Raw genomic sequence first — 21,345 nt, forward strand, 5'->3', positions numbered from 1 at the left:
CGGTATAGCACGTTCGATTTATCGGTACCGCGCCTTCATTTTATCGGTACCGCACATTCGATTGATCAGTACCGCACATTCGATTGAAGGGTATCGCACAATCGATTTATCGGTACCGCACAATAGACTTATCGGTACCGCACATTTGATTGTTCGGTACCGTACATTCGATCGTTCAATACCGCATATTTGATTTATCGGTACCGCACATCGGTACCGCATATTCGACTGTTCGGGACCGTACATTCGATTTATCGGTACCACACATTCGAATAATCGGTACCGCACATTCGACTGTTCGGTATCGCACATTCGATTTATCGGTACCACACATTCGAATCATCGGTACCGCACATTCGATTGATCGATACAGCATATTTTATATATCGGCACTGCACATTCGATTGATCGGTACCGAACATTCGATTGATCGGTACCGCACATTCGATTTTATTGGTACCGAACATTCGATTTATCGGTACCGCACATTCATTTGATCGGTTACGCACATTCGATTTATCGGTACCGTACATTCCATTTATCGGTACCGAACATTTTTTTGATCAGTACCGCACATTTGATTGATCGGTACCGCAAATTCGATCAATCGGTACCGCACATTTGATTGTTCAGTACTGCACAATCGATTGCTCGGTATCGCACATTCTTTTTATCGGTACCGCACATTTGATTGATCGATACCGCAAATTCGATTCTTCGGTACCGCACATTCGATTTATCTTACCGTGTCATTCGATTTATCGGTACAGCACATTCAATTGATAGGTACCGCACATTCGATTGATCGGTATTGCACATTCCATTGATCGGTACCGCACATTCGATTGATCGGTGCCGAATATTCGATTGATCGGAACCGCACATTCGATTGATCGGTACCGCACATTCGATTGATCGGTATCGCACATTCGATTTTGTTGGTACCGAATATTCGATTTATAGGTACCGCACATTCAATTAATCGGTACCGCACATTCGATTGATCGGTATTGCACATTCGATTGATCGGTACCGACCAATCGATTGATCGGTCCTGAACATTCGATTTATCGGTACCGCACATTCGAATCATCGGTACCGCACATTCGATTGATCGATACCGCACATTCGATATATAGGCACCGCACATTCGATTTATCGGTACCGCACATTCGATTGTTCGGTACCGCACATTTGATTTATCGGTACCGCACATTCTATTGATCGGTACCGCATATTCGATTGTTCGGTACCGTACATTCGATTGTTCAATACCGCATATTTGATTTATCGGTACCGCACATTCTATTGATCGGTACCACATATTCGATTGTTCGGTACCGTACATTCGATTTATCGGTACCACACATTCGAATCATCGGTCCCCCTTCACACCAACTATGTTGTTGTTCCGACATCGCCTCCTCGAGATATCGCGTTTACAAAGGTCTTTCACCATTTGGACCCTGGTGACCCCAGATGACCTTTGACCTCACCAAAAACAATGTACTACAGGCAGGGTTGGTTTTTTCCCGGGAAAAACCTGTTTTTCCCACTAAGCGGTAAAAACCGGGAAAAACTGGTAAATACCGGTAAAACCGCCTCCGTCTCGAAAACTATTATTACTTGTCTGTAATATGCAGGGTGATCAGAAGGCACGATATTGTTTCATGACAGGCATATCTTATTGAATATGGGAGTTTCTTAGCTTCAGTTTGAGCTATTTTATCACAACCTAATTCTACTTTTTGTGGAAAAAAGAGTATTTTTCATATTGCACATGTATAGTTATTCTGTCACGATCTCTTTAGCAGTATGCATTGCCTATTGCCCAAACCATTATAGGTCTTCACTGGGACACTCACCCCTCCTAAATTCTTCAGGCCTATTATGTGCTTAGACAGTTCATTCAATTAATACAGTAGGCCAGTGTTGGAAAACCTTGTTCAATTTCCCGCGAACACACTTCTGATTTCCCGTCGATGTTCGCGCAGCGAACACACCGAGCACGCGTAGCGTGCGAGCATAAAGGCGTGGGGTCCAGGGGCCCGCCCTAGGGCCCTGGTGGGGTCAAGGGGTGGAACCCCTTGTGGGGGTCCAGGGGGCGAAGACCCCGGAAAATTTTGGTATTTTTGCGGGATTACTGAGTTAGTTGAAGGGAATCCCGCACTGTCTAAAATATTCGCAGTTGAGGATGCAAAATACTGACAACTTTTTGAATTCAAATTGTCACGAAGCTGATGAAAATTTTAAAATGACAAGTTAGAGTAGCTATATTATGTTATAAAATGAAAAGAGATTTAATCTGTCTTACAATCTTTAAAAAGTTTAACTTACAGAACTTCCGATATTATGAAACAACGTTCGGCAAAGCCCCGTTTATAGACTGCCTAACAATGAATAGCGCACACTATACGTACATCAGTTTACAACTGCAGTACGGTTTACCCTACTTAAATACTACGTTAGGCTACTGTATACATGTGCTGCAAATTTCCCCAGGCAGGGGCGCCGTTTCCCGCGGGGACACGGGGACGCGTCCCCACCAAAAATTTCAGAGGTGGTGACATGATATACCATGTCCCCACCATCAATTGAGTGAATTTTGGAAGTCCGACTATCCATGATATCCTGCTATACCGCGTTAGTCGTAAAGATCTCAAGTACCCATTAGGCGTTATCAAAATAAGCAACAAAACTAATGAATGAGCGAATGCAAAAGATGGAAACAAGTCTGATACGTTAATTGGCAGCCTTACAAGTTGCTTGTTTCATTGATGTATGCTACCCGGTGGTGCTAACTTCAACCATGTCTCCAGCAGCCAAAAACAACACCAGCCTTTGTTGAAATTGCGTTGCTGACTTCAGCCCATTTACACAGTGTAGGAGAGATCGAACTCAAACGTCGCTGTCCTTACGTCGCTACGGATTACTGATAGTCTTGGGTTGAATGGGTTCCCCGTATGTAGTCCATGAGCTAGCAAACATTTATTGCACGTCTCAAATACAAAAAGTTTGACTATATAAATGGATAGGGGTGGTTTGAGAACGCTGGAATTAACAGTTAAAAAAAATTGGAATAAAAAAGTTTCCAAAATGCTGCGTGTAGCCGCGTGGTCCCTCAGACGAGGACGTTAAATGGAAGTCCTGATGGTAGGATAGCCACCCCTACCTGGTCTCTAAACTTTTAGATAAGAGTAGCGTGTAAACACGATATTTATTCACTTTCGTACCGATTTTCCTAAGTTCACACTTGCCACTTCCTCCCCTTCCACTGGCTGATTTTGCACTCCAACGACTGATGCTGCTCATCTTACCTCTTGTTGACCGTCCCTGTTCGCCTTTCTACAGCACAATATTCTATTTCATCTGCTTTGTTTATATGTTGTTATCTGTTTGTCTGGGAGCTAATGCAGAACCCAGCGGTCGAACCAGGAGGGCATGCAGGACTCCCTTTTCAGTCTTGTTTGTGTATTCCATTGTTGTTGTTGTTGTTGCTGTTGCGTCAACTTGCGTGTAGCTCCCAGCACATATTAATGGAACCCCACGCCCTACTGCCCAAAGGGCGGTGAAGGAAGGTGAAGATGGACTAATTTCTTGTTTTATATCGGCTTATTATGATGTTTGCATTTGATAAATTTATCATCAGTAACTCTTATTCTTGTATTTTTTTAATTACTATTTTCCATGAAACATTTAAAACCGTGAAATATTAAAATGAATGACCCATTTTTGATCATAATTGTGTCTGGGAAATGCAATTTCCGGCAATCTGGGGGTACTTGTGTCAAAAAAAAATCTGGTACGCTCCGCGCGAACCCATGGTCGCGCTCTGGTCGCGATAGTCACGTCCCCACCAATTTTCAAAACAAAACGGCGCCCTTGTCCCCAGAGCCTTATCTCTATATAAGGCTCTGCAGGTACCTTACCAAACAACTTCGCGCTCATCCCCTGTCTAACACCTGTTTGTTAACATTTTTGGCACGTTTCCAAGAAACGTTTCATGGAGTTTTCCCCATGATACACGAGGCACAGTACATACCATACACGCAGCACATCGAGGCCCCACTAGCTATGAACATCTTTATGAAAGTAAACCTTGTAATAAAATATGTTTTAGGCCACTTGGCATGATTAACTAAATGCTTAATTTTATTTCCATGTTCTTGTAGAAACGTCAAGTTCGCAAAATACAATTAGTTGTGTATTTGTAGTTACGTGAGATCCGTAACCGACGAGGTGGTTAGGCTATTTGCTATGCACTTAACTATGGTAGGATATTATTTTTTCCGTATTTTTGGAAATTATAGAAAATACTTTCTTTTACCCGCTTAACACCAGATGTGGTCTTACGGTTTATTCATAAATGGGTGTACTAGAGCCTTGTTTACATGACATTAGTTGCATTTAGCACAATATGCCAGTTTCGCGTAAATTTTTCGAAAGTGTTTTGCTGGATCTTTCGTAAAATTTGAAAGGTGTACCAACTTACTTTTCGTACACAATTGGTAATTTCTCTACTGATTTTCAGAGTTTTTTTTACAGTCAAGCGAATACGTTGTGCATTGAGTAAAAACTTATCGCGAATGCAAAAAACGATGCGGGGATTTCCAGCTGACAAATGTTTTCTTTGCGGGATTACTGAGTCAGTTGAAGGGAATCCCGCACCTTAGAGGGAACACTGAATTGAAGTCAAATTCATACGAAAGAAAACGTTTTCTAACTAACATACAATATAAGTATAAAAAAATGTGGAATGGCAATATTGTTCAAAACATCTCCGCCAGGCTGATATGTTACAGCAACCTTCCCGCGCTGTGCCGTGTGTGTCCGTGTGACATTGCCCTTGTAAGTGGGTTGGGGACACATCATTACTCGTTATAGGCTATTGTGACTAAAATTGCGAGCACGCTCTCTGGACATTTTTCTTTTGTTTCTGAAACTTTTTTTCTGAAATTTTCCTTATTGTTTTTACAGATGTATTTTTTTTGCTCCTTCGTGTTTTTTTTAAAATTTCGTCCCGTTTTTTTTTCCCGATATTTTTTCCCCCAATTTTTTTTCCCAGCCAGGCTGGATTGCCCGCTAGCATCGCGGATTTCCTGCAAACCTGGTTCGGAAGGTTCGCAAGGTTTTCCAGCCCTGTAAGTAGGCAACAGTCTATTGAGGTGAACTTTAATCCTGGGGGCTCAATAGAAACTGCTTTGAAACTATGTAAGGCACATGAGCCCAATTAAAGTATTAAACGCACAATGGCCCTATCGAGCTATTCACACAACCCAACTGTTTACCTTGATGCAAATATGGTCCAATTATTATACAACTTCATGCATGAGTGATTTAACACTTTGAGGTGGACAGGTGAGGTGATACTGGGCACTTCCTGTGTATAGGCTAACTGAAGAGGTAAGAGTACCAACAACACAGGTTCCTGTTCCAGATGTTACTTATTCTCAAATTAGTTAATGTCACAACAGTCACATAGTACAGTGCCTATAAGCAATATAAGCATAGTACAGTGCCTAGTGCGGTAAACTCACAAAGTTATAGATCATGGCTGTTCTTTGGATGTAACCCAACCCCCTACCATAAGATGCTATTTTCTTGTAGTTTCTATGCTCCTCCACAAGTTCCACATGAATTTTTAGGAATTCCATATAATTTGAGGTTTTTCCCACTTATAGGTGAGAAAAACCTCCCGGTAAAAACCTGGTTTTTACCGGGCGGTAAAAACCGCCCGGTAAAAACCTTTGACCTCCACCAAAAACAATGGGCTAGAGGTAACTCGTAGAGTCCCCTGCACATTAACTATGGAGTTGTTGCGACTTTGCCTCCTTGAGATATCGCGTTAACAAAGGTCACTCACTATTTCGACCCTGGTGACCCCAGATGACCTTTGACCTCCACCAAAAACAATAGGCTACAGGTTACTCGCAGGGCCCCCCTGCACATCAACTATGGAGTTGTTGCGACCTTGCCTCTTTAAGATATCACGTTTACAAAGGTCTCTCACCATTTCGACCCTGGTGATCCCAGATGACTTTGAACTCCACCTAAAACAATGGGCTACAGGTAAGTCCTAGGGCCCCCCTGCCTACCAACAATGGAGTTGTTGCGACTTCGCCTCCTTGAGATATCGCGTTTACAAATGTCAGTCACCATTTCAGCCCTGGTGACCCCAGATGATCTTTGACCTCCACCAAAAACAATGGGCTACAGGTTACTCGCAGGGCCCCCTGCACATCAACTATGGAGTTGTTGCGACCTTGCCTCTTTAAGATATCACGTTTACAAAGGTCTCTCACCATTTCGACCCTGGTGATCCCAGATGACTTTGAACTCCACCTAAAACAATGGGCTACAGGTAAGTCCTAGGGCCCCCTGCCTACCAACAATGGAGTTGTTGCGACTTCGCCTCCTTGAGATATCGCGTTTACAAATGTCAGTCACCATTTCGACCCTGGTGACCCCAGATGACCTTTGACCTCCACCAAAAACAATGAGCTACAGGTTACTCGTAGAGTCCCCTGCACATTAACTATGGAGTTGTTGCGACTTTGCCTCCTTGAGATATCGCGTTAACAAAGGTCACTCACTATTTCGACCCTGGGGACCCCAGATGACCTTTGACCTCCACCAAAAACAATAGGCTAGAGGTAACTCGTGGGGTCCCCTTGCACACCAACTATGGAGTTGTTCCGACTTTGCTTCCTTGGATATCGCGTTTACAATGGTCACTCACCATTTCGACCCTGGTGACCCAAGATGACCATTGACCTCCACCAAAACAATAAGCTCGTTTGCTAGCGATTACTTGTGTGGCCCCCCCCCCCCTGCACACCAATTATGGAGTTGTTCCGACCTTGCCTACTAGAGATATCGCGTTTACAAAGGTCACTCACCATTTCGACCCTGGTGACCCTAGATGACCTTTGACCTCCACCAAAAACAACAGGCTATAGGTAAGTCGTAAGGCCCCCTGCACATTAACTATGGAGTTGTTGCGACCTTGCCTCCTTGAGATATCGCGTTAACAAAGGTCATTCACTATTTCGACCCTGGTGACTCCAGATGACCTTTGACCTCCACCAAAAGCAATAGGCTATAGGTAACTCGTGGGGTTCCCCTGCACACCAACTATGGAGTTGTTCCGACCTCGCTTCCTTGAGATATCGCATTTACATAGGTCTCTCTTCATTTCGATCATTGTGATCCCAGATGACCTTTGACCCCCACCAAAACAATGGGCTACAGGTAACTCGAGGGGTTCCCCTGCACACCAACTATGGAGTTTTTGCGACCTTACCTACTTGAGATATCGCGTTTACAAAGGTCTCTCACCATTTTGACCCTGGTGACCCCAGATGACCTTTGACCTCCACCAAAAACATTGAGCTACAGTTACCCTGTGGGGTTCCCCTGCACACCAACTATGGAGTTGTTGCGACCTTGCCTCCTTGAGATATCACGTTTACAAAAGTCACTCACCATTTCGACCCTGGTGATCCCAGATGACCTTTGACCTCCACCAAAAACATTGAGCTACAGTTATCCCGTTGGGTTCCCGTGCACACCAACTATGGAGTTGTTGCGACCTTGCCTCACTGAGATATCACGTTTACAAAAGTCACTCACCATTTCAGCCCTGGTGACCCCAGATGACCTTTGACCTCCACCAAAAACATTGGGCTATAGGTTAGTCGCAGGGCCTTCCTGCACACCAACTATGGAGTTGTCACGACCTTGCCTCCTTGAGATATCGCGTTTACAAAGGTCTCTCACCATTTCAGCCCTGGTGACCCCAGATGACCTTTGACCCCCACCAAAAACATTGGGCTACAGTTACCCCGTGGGGTTCCCCTGCACATAAACTATGGAGTTGTTGCGACCTTGCCTCCTCGAGATATCGCGTTTACAAAGGTATCTCACCATTTCGACCCTAGTGACCCCAGATGACCTTTGAACTCCACCAAAAACAATGGGCTACAGGTAACTCGTATGGTCCCCCTGCACACCAACTATGGAGTTGTTGCGATCTTGCCTCCTAGAGATATCGCGTTTACAAAGGTTTCTCACCATTTCGTCCCTGGTGACCCCATATGACCTTTGACCTCCACCAAAAACAATGGGCTACAGGTAACTCATGGGGTCCCCCTGCACACTATTTATGGAGTTGTTGCGACCCTGCCTCTTGAGATATTGTTTACAAAGGTCTCTCACCTATTCAACCCTGGTGACCCCAGATGACCTTTGACCTCCACCAAAAACAATTGGTTACAGGTACCTTGTAGGGTTTCCCTGCACACTAACTATGGAGTTGTTGCAACCTTGCCTACTTGAGATTTCGCGTTTACAAAAATCTCTCACCATTTTGACCCTTGTGACCGCAGATGACCTTTAACCTCCACCAAAAACAATGGGCTACAGGTAACTCGTGGGGTCCCCTTGCACACCAACTATGGAGTTGTTGCAACCTTGCCTACTTGAGATTTCGCGTTTGCAAAAATCTCTCACCATTTCGACCCTGGTGACGCCAGATGACCTTTGACCTCTACCATAAACAATTCTTCAAATATTTTTAAAAGTACTCGCTATTTGGCGACCGTGTCTAAAAATCTACTCGCCAAATTTTCCTCGCCAGTAGGCCTATGATTGTTTTTCAAGTAAAGTACAGATCCGCAACATCAATACTCTCTATGAACAAAGGTTACGCAGTTAGGCAGACTACATGTTGCTACGGAATTGCACATTGGAAAGTCATGTTTCTTTTGCAGTATGAAATTTAAACTTGAAGCAATAAAAATTTGAGGTTGTAAGAGCACCTATCTTCCAAAAATTCTAGCAGCAACAACAGAAAACTTGTCTCAAAACGCCTAAAATTGTTCTATACTTGCGAACTATGACTGATAGCCAGTAGGAAAATGCCTTAAGAAATAATTAAGGAGATTTTTTGCCATCTTAAGTGTATTGGTATTCTGACTGGTATTCTTCACTTTGTTGTGTTAACGTACCCTATTCTACCCAACCGTTAAATTAATACCGGCATTAAATAGAATCAACACCGGCTTTAAATAGAATTAATACCGGCATTGAATAGAATTAATACCGGCATTAAAAAGACTAATCACATTAGCGAATTTTGAAGCTGTTATCATGCTCTGAGCTAGTGTTAATTCCTCTTGCTGTAGCGTGAAAGCAGCGCAGTTATTTCTGCTGTATAAAGCAAAGAACAACGCAATGGTATGCATGATAGACAAAGTATATCTGCGTGATTTTCGTCGAGAAGCGAACGATATTTGTAGGTTATTGACAAATGTTGACTACCGATCCCACACAACCGATGTTTGTTTGCAATGCTTCCAACCGGTTTGTTAATCTTCGAAGAGCATTACGATATGCTGAGCTTGGAAGACTCCTGAATCCGGATATATGTGGTATACAAATACGATTTATGCGGTACATAAATACGATTAATGTACCGCATAAATAAGCATCGAGATGCGCTCACCAGATTGGTCGATTTATGTCCGACATAATTCGTATTTATGTGGTACATAATTCGGATTTAGGTCGGACATAACTCAGCAATTATTTCCCATGCGGCCTACCATAGACGTGAAAGTCGAACGTTACTTTTAAGGTCTAGCTATGCTGAAACTGGTGGGGGAGACAACACAAATTGAGATCACAGCCGATCCAGACAAATGCTCGTGAACTCACTGCCAAACTAAGACCGTTTTACACAAATATTTCGCATTGAAATTGGTCATTGTAAAAAATCTAACTAAACGAACTGTTAATTTTCATAAGCACTGCCTGGTCACAACGAAACTACATGCAACCTGAAATAAATACGACGGAAAAGGTCCAATAGATCCACTGTACTACAAAGTACACGTTTCTGCACGCAAAATAGGGCTTTCGAGCGGCGCGTTGAAACCCAATGCAGATGTTCGGTGTTTTCAGTTTTAGATTCTACGGATGCCCATAAGCTTATTTCCAATTGTCAACAGGCTCCTATTCGTATGAGGCGTACCGTGTAATCTGATAGGCTGGTCTGTGGGAGATACGGTAGCTTATAAAACAAAGTTACCACAATTTGGCGTCTTGTGACTCCAAGTGACCTTTGACCTCAAGAAATCTTGTACTTAACGTGTACCAACTATATATGTTCTGCCCTCACTTGCGTAGGATATGCTCGCTAGACAGCCAGCTAACCAAAAAATGAGGCAAAGACAGATGTAGCTTTCTGAATTTCCCCACTTGTATTTATGTGGTAAAACTCTGACACAAGATAAATGATTCAAAATAATACTACAGCTTTACAAGGTTAATTACTAAGCTAAATATGATAATGAATGTACTCAGAACAGTGACGTGCTAACAATTTCGGTTATGATTAATATAGCATAACTATGACTGAGTATGAAAGAGACGAGGATAAAGTAGATTACCTCTAATAGCAATACTACAAAAATGTACCGTCAGATTAACTAACTGATTAACATAACGATCTATCCGATAACACCCTTGAACTTGAAAATAGAAACTACAAAGGCTGAAACGCATGAACGCATAGGTTACGATTATCATCGAAACCAAAAATGGGAGCGTTGCCGGCATCAGAGAAGACAACAACGTAAAATAAAACAACAGCATCAAAGTAGATAACAACGTTGAAGGAGACAATATCATCAAAGGAGACAACAACAACAACAAAGGAGACAACGACATTGAAGGAGACAACACACGTCTATGGCAAGCCAAATGCTCAATAAATCGATAAACATGGATTTTCGGTCGAAAAACCATGATTTCTGAAGTACTTAGCGGATTTAGCTTGTGTCGTGAGATCGGTGTCAGATCGATGACGGTGACGATTATTATTCCGCAATTGTCTATGTGCGGATTGTGCGGGACCGTAGCTATGTTTAAACGCGCTAAACATGGTTTATCGGCGATAAACATGGTTTATCGGCGATAAACCATGTTTTTCGACAGATAAACATGGTTTATCGGCGATAAACCATGTTGATCTCTTGAAAAAAAATGGATTATCACAGATAAACATGGATTGTCACAGATAAACCATGTTTATCGCTTGAAAACACATCGCCGAAAAACAATGTTTATCAGCGACAATCCATGTTTTTCAAGCGATAAACATGGATTCTCGCAGATAAACTGTGTTTATCAACCGAAAATCCATGTTTATCGGTCGATTAACATGGTTTTTCGATCGAAAAAAACATGGTTTATCTGTCGATAAACATGGTTTTTCGACCGATAATCCATGTTTTTCGATTTATTGAGCAATTGGCTTGCCATACACGTCAGAGTATACAACAACATGATAACATACAGCATAGAAAATAACGCTCTTTCGGCGTTCCATATCATAAAGCTATACTTTCATAGTCCCTTTTCGAGGTAGATGATGTTTTAGTTTTCAGCCTGTTTGCCAGCTTAAGAACTGCCTAGTTACACTACGTTCAGTTACAATGATTACATACGTCAAAGACTTCTAAATTGCACTTTAGTACAACATTCTTCTGTTAATATCACACAAATATTCTACATAGATATTTGATCCACGCAAAACAGGTGAGGGAGCAGCTCGTGGAGAGAAATTTTCGTAGGCCTAGGCTGTAGGGTGAGGAATAGTATTTACAGTTTTATGTAGACTAACTTAGTTATAAAGATGCATGCAATTGTATACAGTAGATGTTATTGTTACAAAGTGGCTATTCTTACGACTGTTCGTAAGAATAATTTCCGACTACGCATGCGCAGTTGCTATTTTTATGACAGGAGAACTATTTTTTTACGACTGGGAGTAACAATAATTTCCGGTTTGGGTTAGTGTTAGGGTTAGGATTGGGGTTTAGGGTTAAAGTTAGGGTTAGGGTTACCCCTACAACATGCGCAGTTGCTTTATTTACTTTACTGCGCTTGAATTCGTCTTTGTCGTAAGAATAGTTTATAAATAATTGTTACGACTAGTCGTAAGAATAGCCACGGCCTTATTGTTAAGCAATATTGTGACATGTACTATGTAGGCTAACTTGCAATTGCACTGCAGTGGTGATGAACAGAAACACTTAGAGCACATACCATCAAACTATGTACTTATCTTGCTTATACGTAGTCGGCAGTGTGCGAACCTACGCGGTATAACCCCCTTACATTTCCATTCTTTACAAGGCCAGGCCTTCATAATCCAAGTAGGCCCTAGTAGCATGGTGGGCTCATAATTGACGCACTTACGGATTTGATCAACGATATCTATCAAGGAAAAATCCAAATCACTATACTGTATGTGTTTTTCATATGTGTAGTTACTCAGAAATGTTATGATCTCAAAATATTTAAGGTTCTGTGCTTATGCACCGTACAATTGAGCAGAATTTAACCACAAAATGTCTGCCGTGCCAAGTTCTTTCATACCCCTAAATTGACACATTCGTTGTAAAGCTAACTGTAGTGTAGGCCTTAGTATACATCCATTGACTTAAGATGCTGTTTGCTATACTCTGAGCCTCTAAGCTCAGACTGGTCAGGTTCCAGAAAGCAGTGTTATCATATTGAGGTAATGTTGGTTATTTTTAGGGTGTAAGATTTCCAAATGACGTAAAAATGTGCAAAACTGGTCGGAGGGTGTTAAAAGTTTTAAAAATACCACAATTTGGTCAGCAAATAGCTGAAATGGATTCAAAATCATAAAATATGTCATTCTGCTTGACTGCAAAAAGTTTAGGTGGCCTGCTGTATCGTTGCTAGTAATAATTGAAGGTGCGTCAATTACGGGGGTGCGTCAATTATGAAGCCTTTACTATACTTGTAAGTTTTAGTCTACCTTCATATTCCAAGGGCATAGACTAGTCTTAACTGTAAGGCGTAAGATAGGCCCATGCAAAAGGACTTATATACTTAAAGTTTAACCTAGGTCTTTGTAAACAACATGCGAGTTCAGAGAATAGTTTATTTGCATTGCGCAATGGAGGTCAAGACGTCAAATGAGAATACTCGCGTTGAGACGAGAGTTGTCTGTCCGCATACCCACGCTAACTTAATGAGCACTTACAGTAAACATTAGAAATCGCATAATTTACGTCTAAATGTACTCTGTTTTTTCGCTTTGGGATGGATATTCCTACAAGTTTGGAAGAGTTTAAACTTTGGAAAGTTGACAGACTGAAGGAATTTTTAAAGAAAAGAAAATTGAAGATGAGTGGCCGGAAAGAAGAGTTGGATGCTTTAGCTTATAAATGCTGCCGTACAGATGAACATTGCTGAAGTTAACATAGCAGATGTGCGAAATGAAAAGGCAGAAGACTACGCATCGGTGCTTCAGGTTGAAGGAGCTGACCCTGCCCGATCCATTCTCGGATTTGCCACTTGCATGGGAAGGCGAAGTTGCAATGGAAAAATGGCCGCCTTGCATGTTCATTGATATTGCGCATTATTTAACCAGTATTGATAACATTGAACTGAAGCAAAGACTGATGACGGACTATAAAGATGGTAAAGCCTTCAGCTATTTAGAGTCTGGGTGACTCTGGGAAATTTTTTACAATGCCATTTCTGCCGAGTCAAGGTTGTGCTTTCTAAAGGCAGAGTGTACACCATCACAGCGTATGAATAATATTCCTTGGAAAGCTTGGATTTGTTTGGAGAAATCTCCCGGAAAGATCATGCATGGATATTGTACTGAGTCTGTACTTGTTTTGCTGGGTAAGTTTCATAGTTTCAGATCAGCGGACAATATCTGAATGGGTTAAGTTTGCAAGCAATCATACAGTATGTCTTGAGATATTCAAACAGAGGTCAGAAATAAAATATAAAGTACAAGCCTGGGCCCTAAGGTTTAAATGTTCCTTATCGGTAGAAAATGCATCAATTTTATGAATCTCAATTTCAATATCAAACCAAAAAAGTAAATAAAACCATACCAGAACTGCATGCTGAGTCATATGAAAAAGTGAAGGAATTTTTATTTTGGCCCTTCAATCCCCTTTTGTACAGTAGGGGTGCACTGGAACTCAGTTCAGTTCACTTTACAATGTTAGGTTATGTAGGCCTATTTAGATCTACAGTTCTGTCAGTGTCACTGTCAGTATTTTAGACTCGAGTTGCTTACGATATTCTCTAAAAAAAACAGTTCAGGCTCATAATGAAAAACAAAAGGGCAAAAAAGTTTGTTCCATGCTATATTTTAAATTCATTTCATTGAAGCTGTCATTGTTTACGTTTTCCGAGGATTCCATTCTCAGTTGACCTGACCCCAAGTGAGAATCGAGCATGCGCACTTGTAACTCTGAACTCGCTTATTATTTGATCAGAGTGTTGTTATGCAAGTTGTGGAGGCAGGAATAGCTATAAAAGGAGAATAACATGTTGACAGGTGAAGTTTGAGTGTGGCGTTTCAGTGACATTTTGCAGTGATGCAAGGACTTTGTATCTTTTAAATTGCTTGGGAAGTTGGGAGTGAATTCCAGAGGATGACACCACGATTACCAATTGCAATTGGCTGAGGTTTGTCCTCGAGTAAACTACATGCATAGGGATTTTGGAGCGAGTATCGTAAATAAGAAAGTCCCAGTTATAAGTGAAAAACGAGTCAAAGCTTCTTGGTAAATGACCGATGCTGTGGCCTAGTGGATAAAGGCAGTGGCAAGTGAAGCAATGAGGCTTAGCAATTGGGAGATTCCAGGTTCGATACCCGGCCGGGTCATAGTAATGTGGGTTTTTCATCCAAGAGCAATCTACGGTTTTCCCATCTGCAGTGACTTTCTAAATTGAAAAGATTCCAAATTTGAGTTTATATGTTGAATTTAAAGCCACCCGATGTGTAATTTGTAATCCATGTGGTTCTCCCACAATTGTGGCAATAATTGTTGTAAATATAACTGAAAAAGGAAATGTCAATGAAATTTGTACATAAAAATCCCAACTTGGTAGCTATAGAGATCGAAAACATTTAAAATGTTTGAGTCTTGAAACAGAAGAGTGCTATGAGAAAAGAAATGGACATCGTGGATATTTCTAATAATCTTATTCTGTAAGAGATGCAGATTATTTAGAGAGTCTTTTGAGCATTCCCCCAAAGTAAAAAGCTGTAATTAAGATGAGGAAGAACTAATGCATTATAAATCGTTATGAGCACACTTTGTAGATAACATCATTAACACTGGATATTGTTTTTTAAATAGGTGAAATATGCTCTTTCCTATTTAGTATGATTTCAGTTACAATTCTCAGAAATTTTGTGGCTGATGAGGGCTCAATTGACATGCCACACACACAGGCTTAGTGATACATTAAAGCCATCATATCGTTTGTTATCAAAATTAAGAACGTGTTTTTGATTCCTTGCAAAAAGGCTCAAGGAATCTATGCTATGGTGTGTGCATGTGTAAGTGTGCGTGCGTTTGTTTTTCTATCTGACCGAGGACTTGAACAAAAGAATTCCAGGTCCTCGGTTGTGATTTCTAAAGAATCACCACATCCTCGGAAGAATTCTATTGTATGGGGTATTGTTAAGGTTAGGGTACGTGGATATGAACAATGGAAAATACAATGGGATCCTCGGTTGTAATGTACTGTAATACAAACGTGTGTGTGTGTGTGTATAACTCAACAATGGCAAGCTGGATTGAAGTCATACTTAGTACATAAATGCTCCATACTGAGTAGAAGAACCCTATTGATTTTGGTGCTTATCTCATGAATAATAATGAGGTCACAGGGTCCAACTTGAAAATCTCCAAATGCTAATAACTCTGCAATGGAAAGTCAGAATTTATTCATACTTGGTATTAATGTGTTGGTACTTGGTAGATAATTGGTACATGGTAATATATGCTCAAGTCGATGTTATGCAAATTTATTAGGGGCGGGGCTTAAGTTTATTTTCACAAAAATATCTTGGTAACTGAACAACGACAAGTTGGATTGAAGTCGTATTTTGGTACATGTATAGATGCCCCATAGTTAGTAGAAGAACCCCATTGAGTTTGGTGCTCATCTCAAGAATAATGAGGTCACTCGGTCAAACGTAAAAATCTTCAAATGCTTATAACTCTGCAACGAAAGTCAGAATTTATATGTACTTAATATTAATATGTTGGTAGATAGCAGGTACATGGTGATATATGTTCAAGTTGATATTATGCATATTTATTAGGAGGTGGGGCTTAAGTTGACTTTTACTAAAATAGCTTGTAAACACGGTAACTGAATAATAGAGTTCGACAAATAATCAGTTGGATAATCGGCATTGGGCCGATTATCAGACAATCGGTTAATAATCAGCATCAGCAAAATCCATTGCGCTACCCATTATGCTGAACCAATTATTACGTTCCACATAAAGGATTGTATTTTCCACGATTTTAATTCACCACAACCACAACGGGAAAAGCCGGGAAGGTTACAGTATTGCAAGTCCCTCTCACACAAGATTGTACTAATGCTCTTCGATATACTATCCGGTTTAAGACAGTTAACATCATACAGTATACCTGCCATAAGCTTAGGGGGACAACGTAATTATTGTTTTGTTTTTTTCGATGAATATTGTAACCTTTGCAATAATGATGGCGTGTGTGTGTGCTGTGTGTGTGCATTTGTGACGCCCAGCTTGTAAACACGATATCTCAAGAAGGGAAAGTTGGACCAAGTTCATGTGTATTGTGTAGATGTACCACATTGAGTACAAGAAGCCTATTGTTTTTGGTCGAAGTCAAAGGTCATTTGGGGTCACCACGGGTCAAATAGTGAAAACCTTGTAAACACGATATCTCAGGATGTGAAGCATGGGCAGACTTCATATTTAATGTGTAAATGAACCATATTGTGTAAAAGAAGCCTATTGTTTTTCATGGAGGGCAAAGGTCATTTGGGGGCACCAGGGGTCAAATTGTGAAGACCTTGTGAATATCTCAAGAAGGGAATCATGGGCCAACCTCTAATTTCATGTGTAGATGTACCACATTGAGTTAATGAAGCCTATTGTTTTTGGTGGAGGTCAAAGGCCATTGGAGGTAATTAGAGGTCAAATCTTGAAACCTTGTTAACATGTACACCCTCACTATACATTACGTCAGATTCATGAAGGCAACTGCTCATGTTACATCATCAAAACCACAATGCATTTTGCATTCTGGTTCCTAGCGTACTGAAGTACATATTTCAAATCCTCCAACAAGTGCTGTATTCTGTACCTCCCCCCCCCCCCCCATCCGTAGCAGTGAGAATATAGCTATCCTTGAGTTGCATGTACTGTCTGGGTCGGTATTTGAATAAGGTATTTAATTTTTACTGGGTATTGAAGGTTGTTTTGGATGTATACCTGGTGTTTTCGGTATATTAGTTGATGACAGATTTCATTACCATCGGTATGAGTATGAAAGAAATTACTGGTATTATCGGTATACGATGCATCCTAGTCCAAGGGTAGATTCTTGAGGGACACCTACCTTACAGTTTAATTTGGAAGAGGATTTATCATTATAGTGTACAGTACGTACTCAGCATTGTAACAAACGCAGTATTCTGCTTCCCGTACGCAATGTTTTGGCCAGGGACGCAAAATCTTCAAATTGCTTTTTCCGGTGGACGTAAACTTTTTTTTTTGAGAAACAAACCCCAAATACACATTCACAACTAGGTCTTTCATTATTTCTTTTCAAAAAACCACAACTTCTTCAAGAACCAAAAGTTCTCCTACTTTTACAGATCATTGAATTTGTTTAAAAATGAATATATCATCACAATTAACCGCAAGGTACAGGGTTAACAACACTCCAGTACGGAGATTTTCATTCTATAAAAATAGACAATGCTTTTCCAAAATTCCTGTGATTTGATTGGTTAATAGTCCCCATCCATTGTCTGTGAACATTCTTCGCATCGGGCGAAGGAGCGACCGCCTCCCTGGAGCATTTTTTAATTTTTTTTTTACGATATTGCTAGTAATTTAAAATAGGAAATGCTTAGATGCAACTCACAAGGCCTGGCGCTTCTTGCCAACTCATGGTGGGGCTACGCTTACTGTAGATGGTTTGCCTACAAGCTTCGCCCTCCCTTGGCAAATTCCTCGCTATGCGCCTGTCTAACCGTGTCACAATTAATATATCACCAATAAACGTCACAAACTTTTACTGAAAGTAGTTTTTACTTTTTTTTCGAAATGAATGGGCTAGACGGACCGCAACCATAATGAAATTTGGTTTGCTGATAAAAAAGGAAAATAGTTTATGTAAATGTATATATGTACAAAATATCACGAAGCGCACAAACAATTTTGGGGATGAAAGTTGCTACGGGCCTGTACCCAAGCAAATGTCCCCCCCAATATTTGAAACAAATTGCCGCCCCTGGCTGCTTGCCTTGGCTATTTGAAAACTCATGGACATTTAGATGTAGGTCACACATTCTGTGTAGATGCATATTTGGTGAGCAGAAGAGCCTGTTGCATTTTGTGCTTATAGTGTGGGTATAAATGAGGTCATCGCTAAAAGGTGAAAATATTCAAATTACATAACCATTAGTTGGATTGTATTCAAACTTAATATTTCATTGTATAGTGATGAAATGTACTTGGTGATGAGTGTTCAACTTGATTCATGCATTATTATGGAGCTTAAAGATACTTTGCAGCAGCTAGCTGGGGTATGCGATAACTCAATAGAGAAATGTTAGGTGATAGTCAAACGGTCAAATGGTGTAAATGAATTTTAGGGAATAAGGAACCCTTTTGTTTTGGTTGCTTCTGTAAATATTTTGAGGTGAATGTTCAATTTACACCAATTACTTTATAGAATTGTAACCAATTTGGCATGACGTTGATTAGTATTAGCAGGTGTGGAATATGGTAACTATATTCATAAACTGTTGTATGCAAATGAGCTGACATCAGAGCTAAGAAAAATATATATATACATGATTGAATACTTCCAAGTCAAATGTGTTATTGCTGATTGGTATTCAAATTTGTCGCTAGGACACCACACCAGGTGCAAGATGACATGTATTAATTTGATATATATATATACAGTAGTAGTTTTTTAAAGTTCACAAAAAAGGTCAGCCACTTAATGCGACGCAAAGATAGAAAAAGAAGAAAAAAAACATCGCTTATTTCAGCAAGCTGTTTGGAATAAATTCCTGGCAATCTGCGTTAATCAAATGGACGCAGTGTCTGCTGCAGCTACAGTAGTTGCAGATACTGAATTAAATTAATCATGATGACTTAAGTTACAGTACTGTATATCTTCGCATAAAATGGAGGCAAATTTTATCGCATTTTATTCCTTTCTACTTGATTTTCTAAACTGTAATGTTGCACTCCTGTTTACGTGTAGCTGACTTTTACTTTTTTATTGGGATAGCATATATTTAAAACTTTAAATCCCTCTGTATTTTCATTTTGACATTGCCGCCCCAACACAATGTTTCATCCATGTTTACCGCAACAGCTACTGTCAGTATCTGAACTATTTAGGCTAATATAACAACTTGCAATACTCTGTTTCATTATACAAGATAGACTTGTCGTTCCAACCCGACCCTAGAAACGATGCTTTGTAAATGGGGCGTGAAGTAACTAATCCAAAGTATTGGATAAGAGAAGTACAAATAAAACATTCACTACGGAGTAAACTTGACAATACATTACATGTACAGTATAGAGATATTGTAACAGTAAGTGGGACTCTCTCTTCTCTTAAAAAATTTTCAGTGTCTTCATACAAAGTTCTTTTTCACTGGAATTTCCAGAGCAAGCGTATATCACATAGGCCAACAAAAGTTACTATTTTTTATTCCAGAATTGTATCTCATTCTATGACTTTTTCACCAATTTATATCAAAATTTGGCCAAATCGGGCTAAAACAAAGTTGTAGCAAGCCTTTTGTGCACATGCTCCAAAACTTGTTTGTAGGGAACTTTTGCCCACTTTCCCTGTTTTTGATGATTACTGTAAGCCCCGCCTCCAAGTCTGGTTTGTAGCAGATTGGCTATGACTCATGGCAGCTACATGTAAGATATACGAAAATGGCTACCCTCGCGACCAATTTTCTGTACTGTTGTGAGGTACGCTGCTGGTAGTGTATTGCACACTAATCCCATATACACATTGTTGTACTGCTGAACGCTACGTAGTGCATTTAATCTATATTAGGACTTCGTCTGTTTATAGCTCCATGGTTTTAGTAATATCCATTTAAGGATTGTACTGGTGTTCAGGTAGCTTTTCAGAGCAAGGGTCATGATAAGTTTGTTTGATTGCCCATCAGGTATTTTTGTATATGTATACACATTGTTGTACTGCAGAAGGCTACTTAGGCCTAGTGCATCCTATATTAGGCCTTCATTTAGTAATAGCCACATTATCATAATATCATTGTACTTGTGTTCAGGCAGCTTTTGGGCCAGGGTAAGTTTGTTTGATTGCCTTACAGTGTGTTTTAATTAAGTTAAGTTTCCAACTTATATATTAACTGTGACTCCATAATTTTAACATAATGTTAATGGGATAATACAACAACTATTAGGAATAGAGTGTTTATTGTGCATTTCTAGAATGAAGCATCATTATGAATTAACAGCTTGTTTGGTATATTTCTATAACCCCCCCCCCAAAAAAAAAGAAGAAGAAAGAATTAAAAACAAAAATAATAATCTATCACATTTTATTTTCACTTGAGTATGTGTAAAAGAGGAGCCAGCCATAGCATCTCAACTTTTATAAGACTAAAAATTGTATAAGGTTATGTTTTAATTATAAGGATATAAGATGTATAACTATAAGGTTATAAGAAGTTTGTTTTAAGCTTTCTATTGAACCTGTGATGTTTGACATCAAATATACAAATAATTAAAAGAAAATACTAAAATGGAGAGGAACTGGGGTGGCTATTAGTATTAGGGGAGGAGGAGGCCACCCATCACTTTCAATTAAAAACTTGTAATCTACTTGTATCTTATTTTTTCCAAGTCATGAAATCTTCATGTCAGAAAAATTGAGATGGAAAAACGTGGGTTGTTTTGATACTTGGAAGTGGACACAGTTTTGATGGTAGTCACCACTACAGTCTACAGTAACATACAGTAGGTCGATAGGCCTAGCTTTCTCAAGGTGGGCATCAAGAAATATGGTCGAGTTGTTCGCCTCTTCTTATTTGGCCGTTGTCATTGACGTCAAACTAAATGACCAAAAAGTCCAACAGAGACTGACCCAAGATGAAGGATACCACATAAAAAACAAGTTCTTAAATTTTCTATAACATTACTAAACCTTGCAAGGACATACAAGCAATGAGCGCTAAAGGCAACACTCGCAG

At 40.1% G+C, this 21,345-nt stretch overlaps 1 protein-coding gene across 5 annotated transcripts in view; it reads left to right on the forward strand.

Moving 5' to 3' along the window:
• The first annotated feature begins 11,398 nt into the window (after positions 1-11,398).
• The window catches only part of LOC139963117 (nicotinamidase-like), a 71,599-nt gene continuing 61,652 nt past the window's right edge, over positions 11,399-21,345 (forward strand). The window contains exons 1-2 of one of the 5 annotated variants that reach the window (XM_071963666.1): positions 11,399-11,601; positions 21,000-21,140. Coding sequence is in view for 2 of the 5 variants with exons in the window: in XM_071963683.1 (XP_071819784.1) it covers positions 13,635-13,731 (97 nt within the window). In the remaining 3 variants the exon portion in view is untranslated. Of the gene's footprint in view, positions 11,651-12,022; positions 13,732-20,999; positions 21,141-21,345 lie in introns of those variants that run through there. The other 4 variants (XM_071963674.1, XM_071963657.1, XM_071963683.1 and 1 more) reach the window with 4 other exon arrangements.

The sequence above is a fragment of the Apostichopus japonicus genome, chromosome 3 (assembly GCF_037975245.1).
Source record: "Apostichopus japonicus isolate 1M-3 chromosome 3, ASM3797524v1, whole genome shotgun sequence".
In the NCBI taxonomy this organism is placed as follows: domain Eukaryota; kingdom Metazoa; phylum Echinodermata; class Holothuroidea; order Aspidochirotida; family Stichopodidae; genus Apostichopus; species Apostichopus japonicus.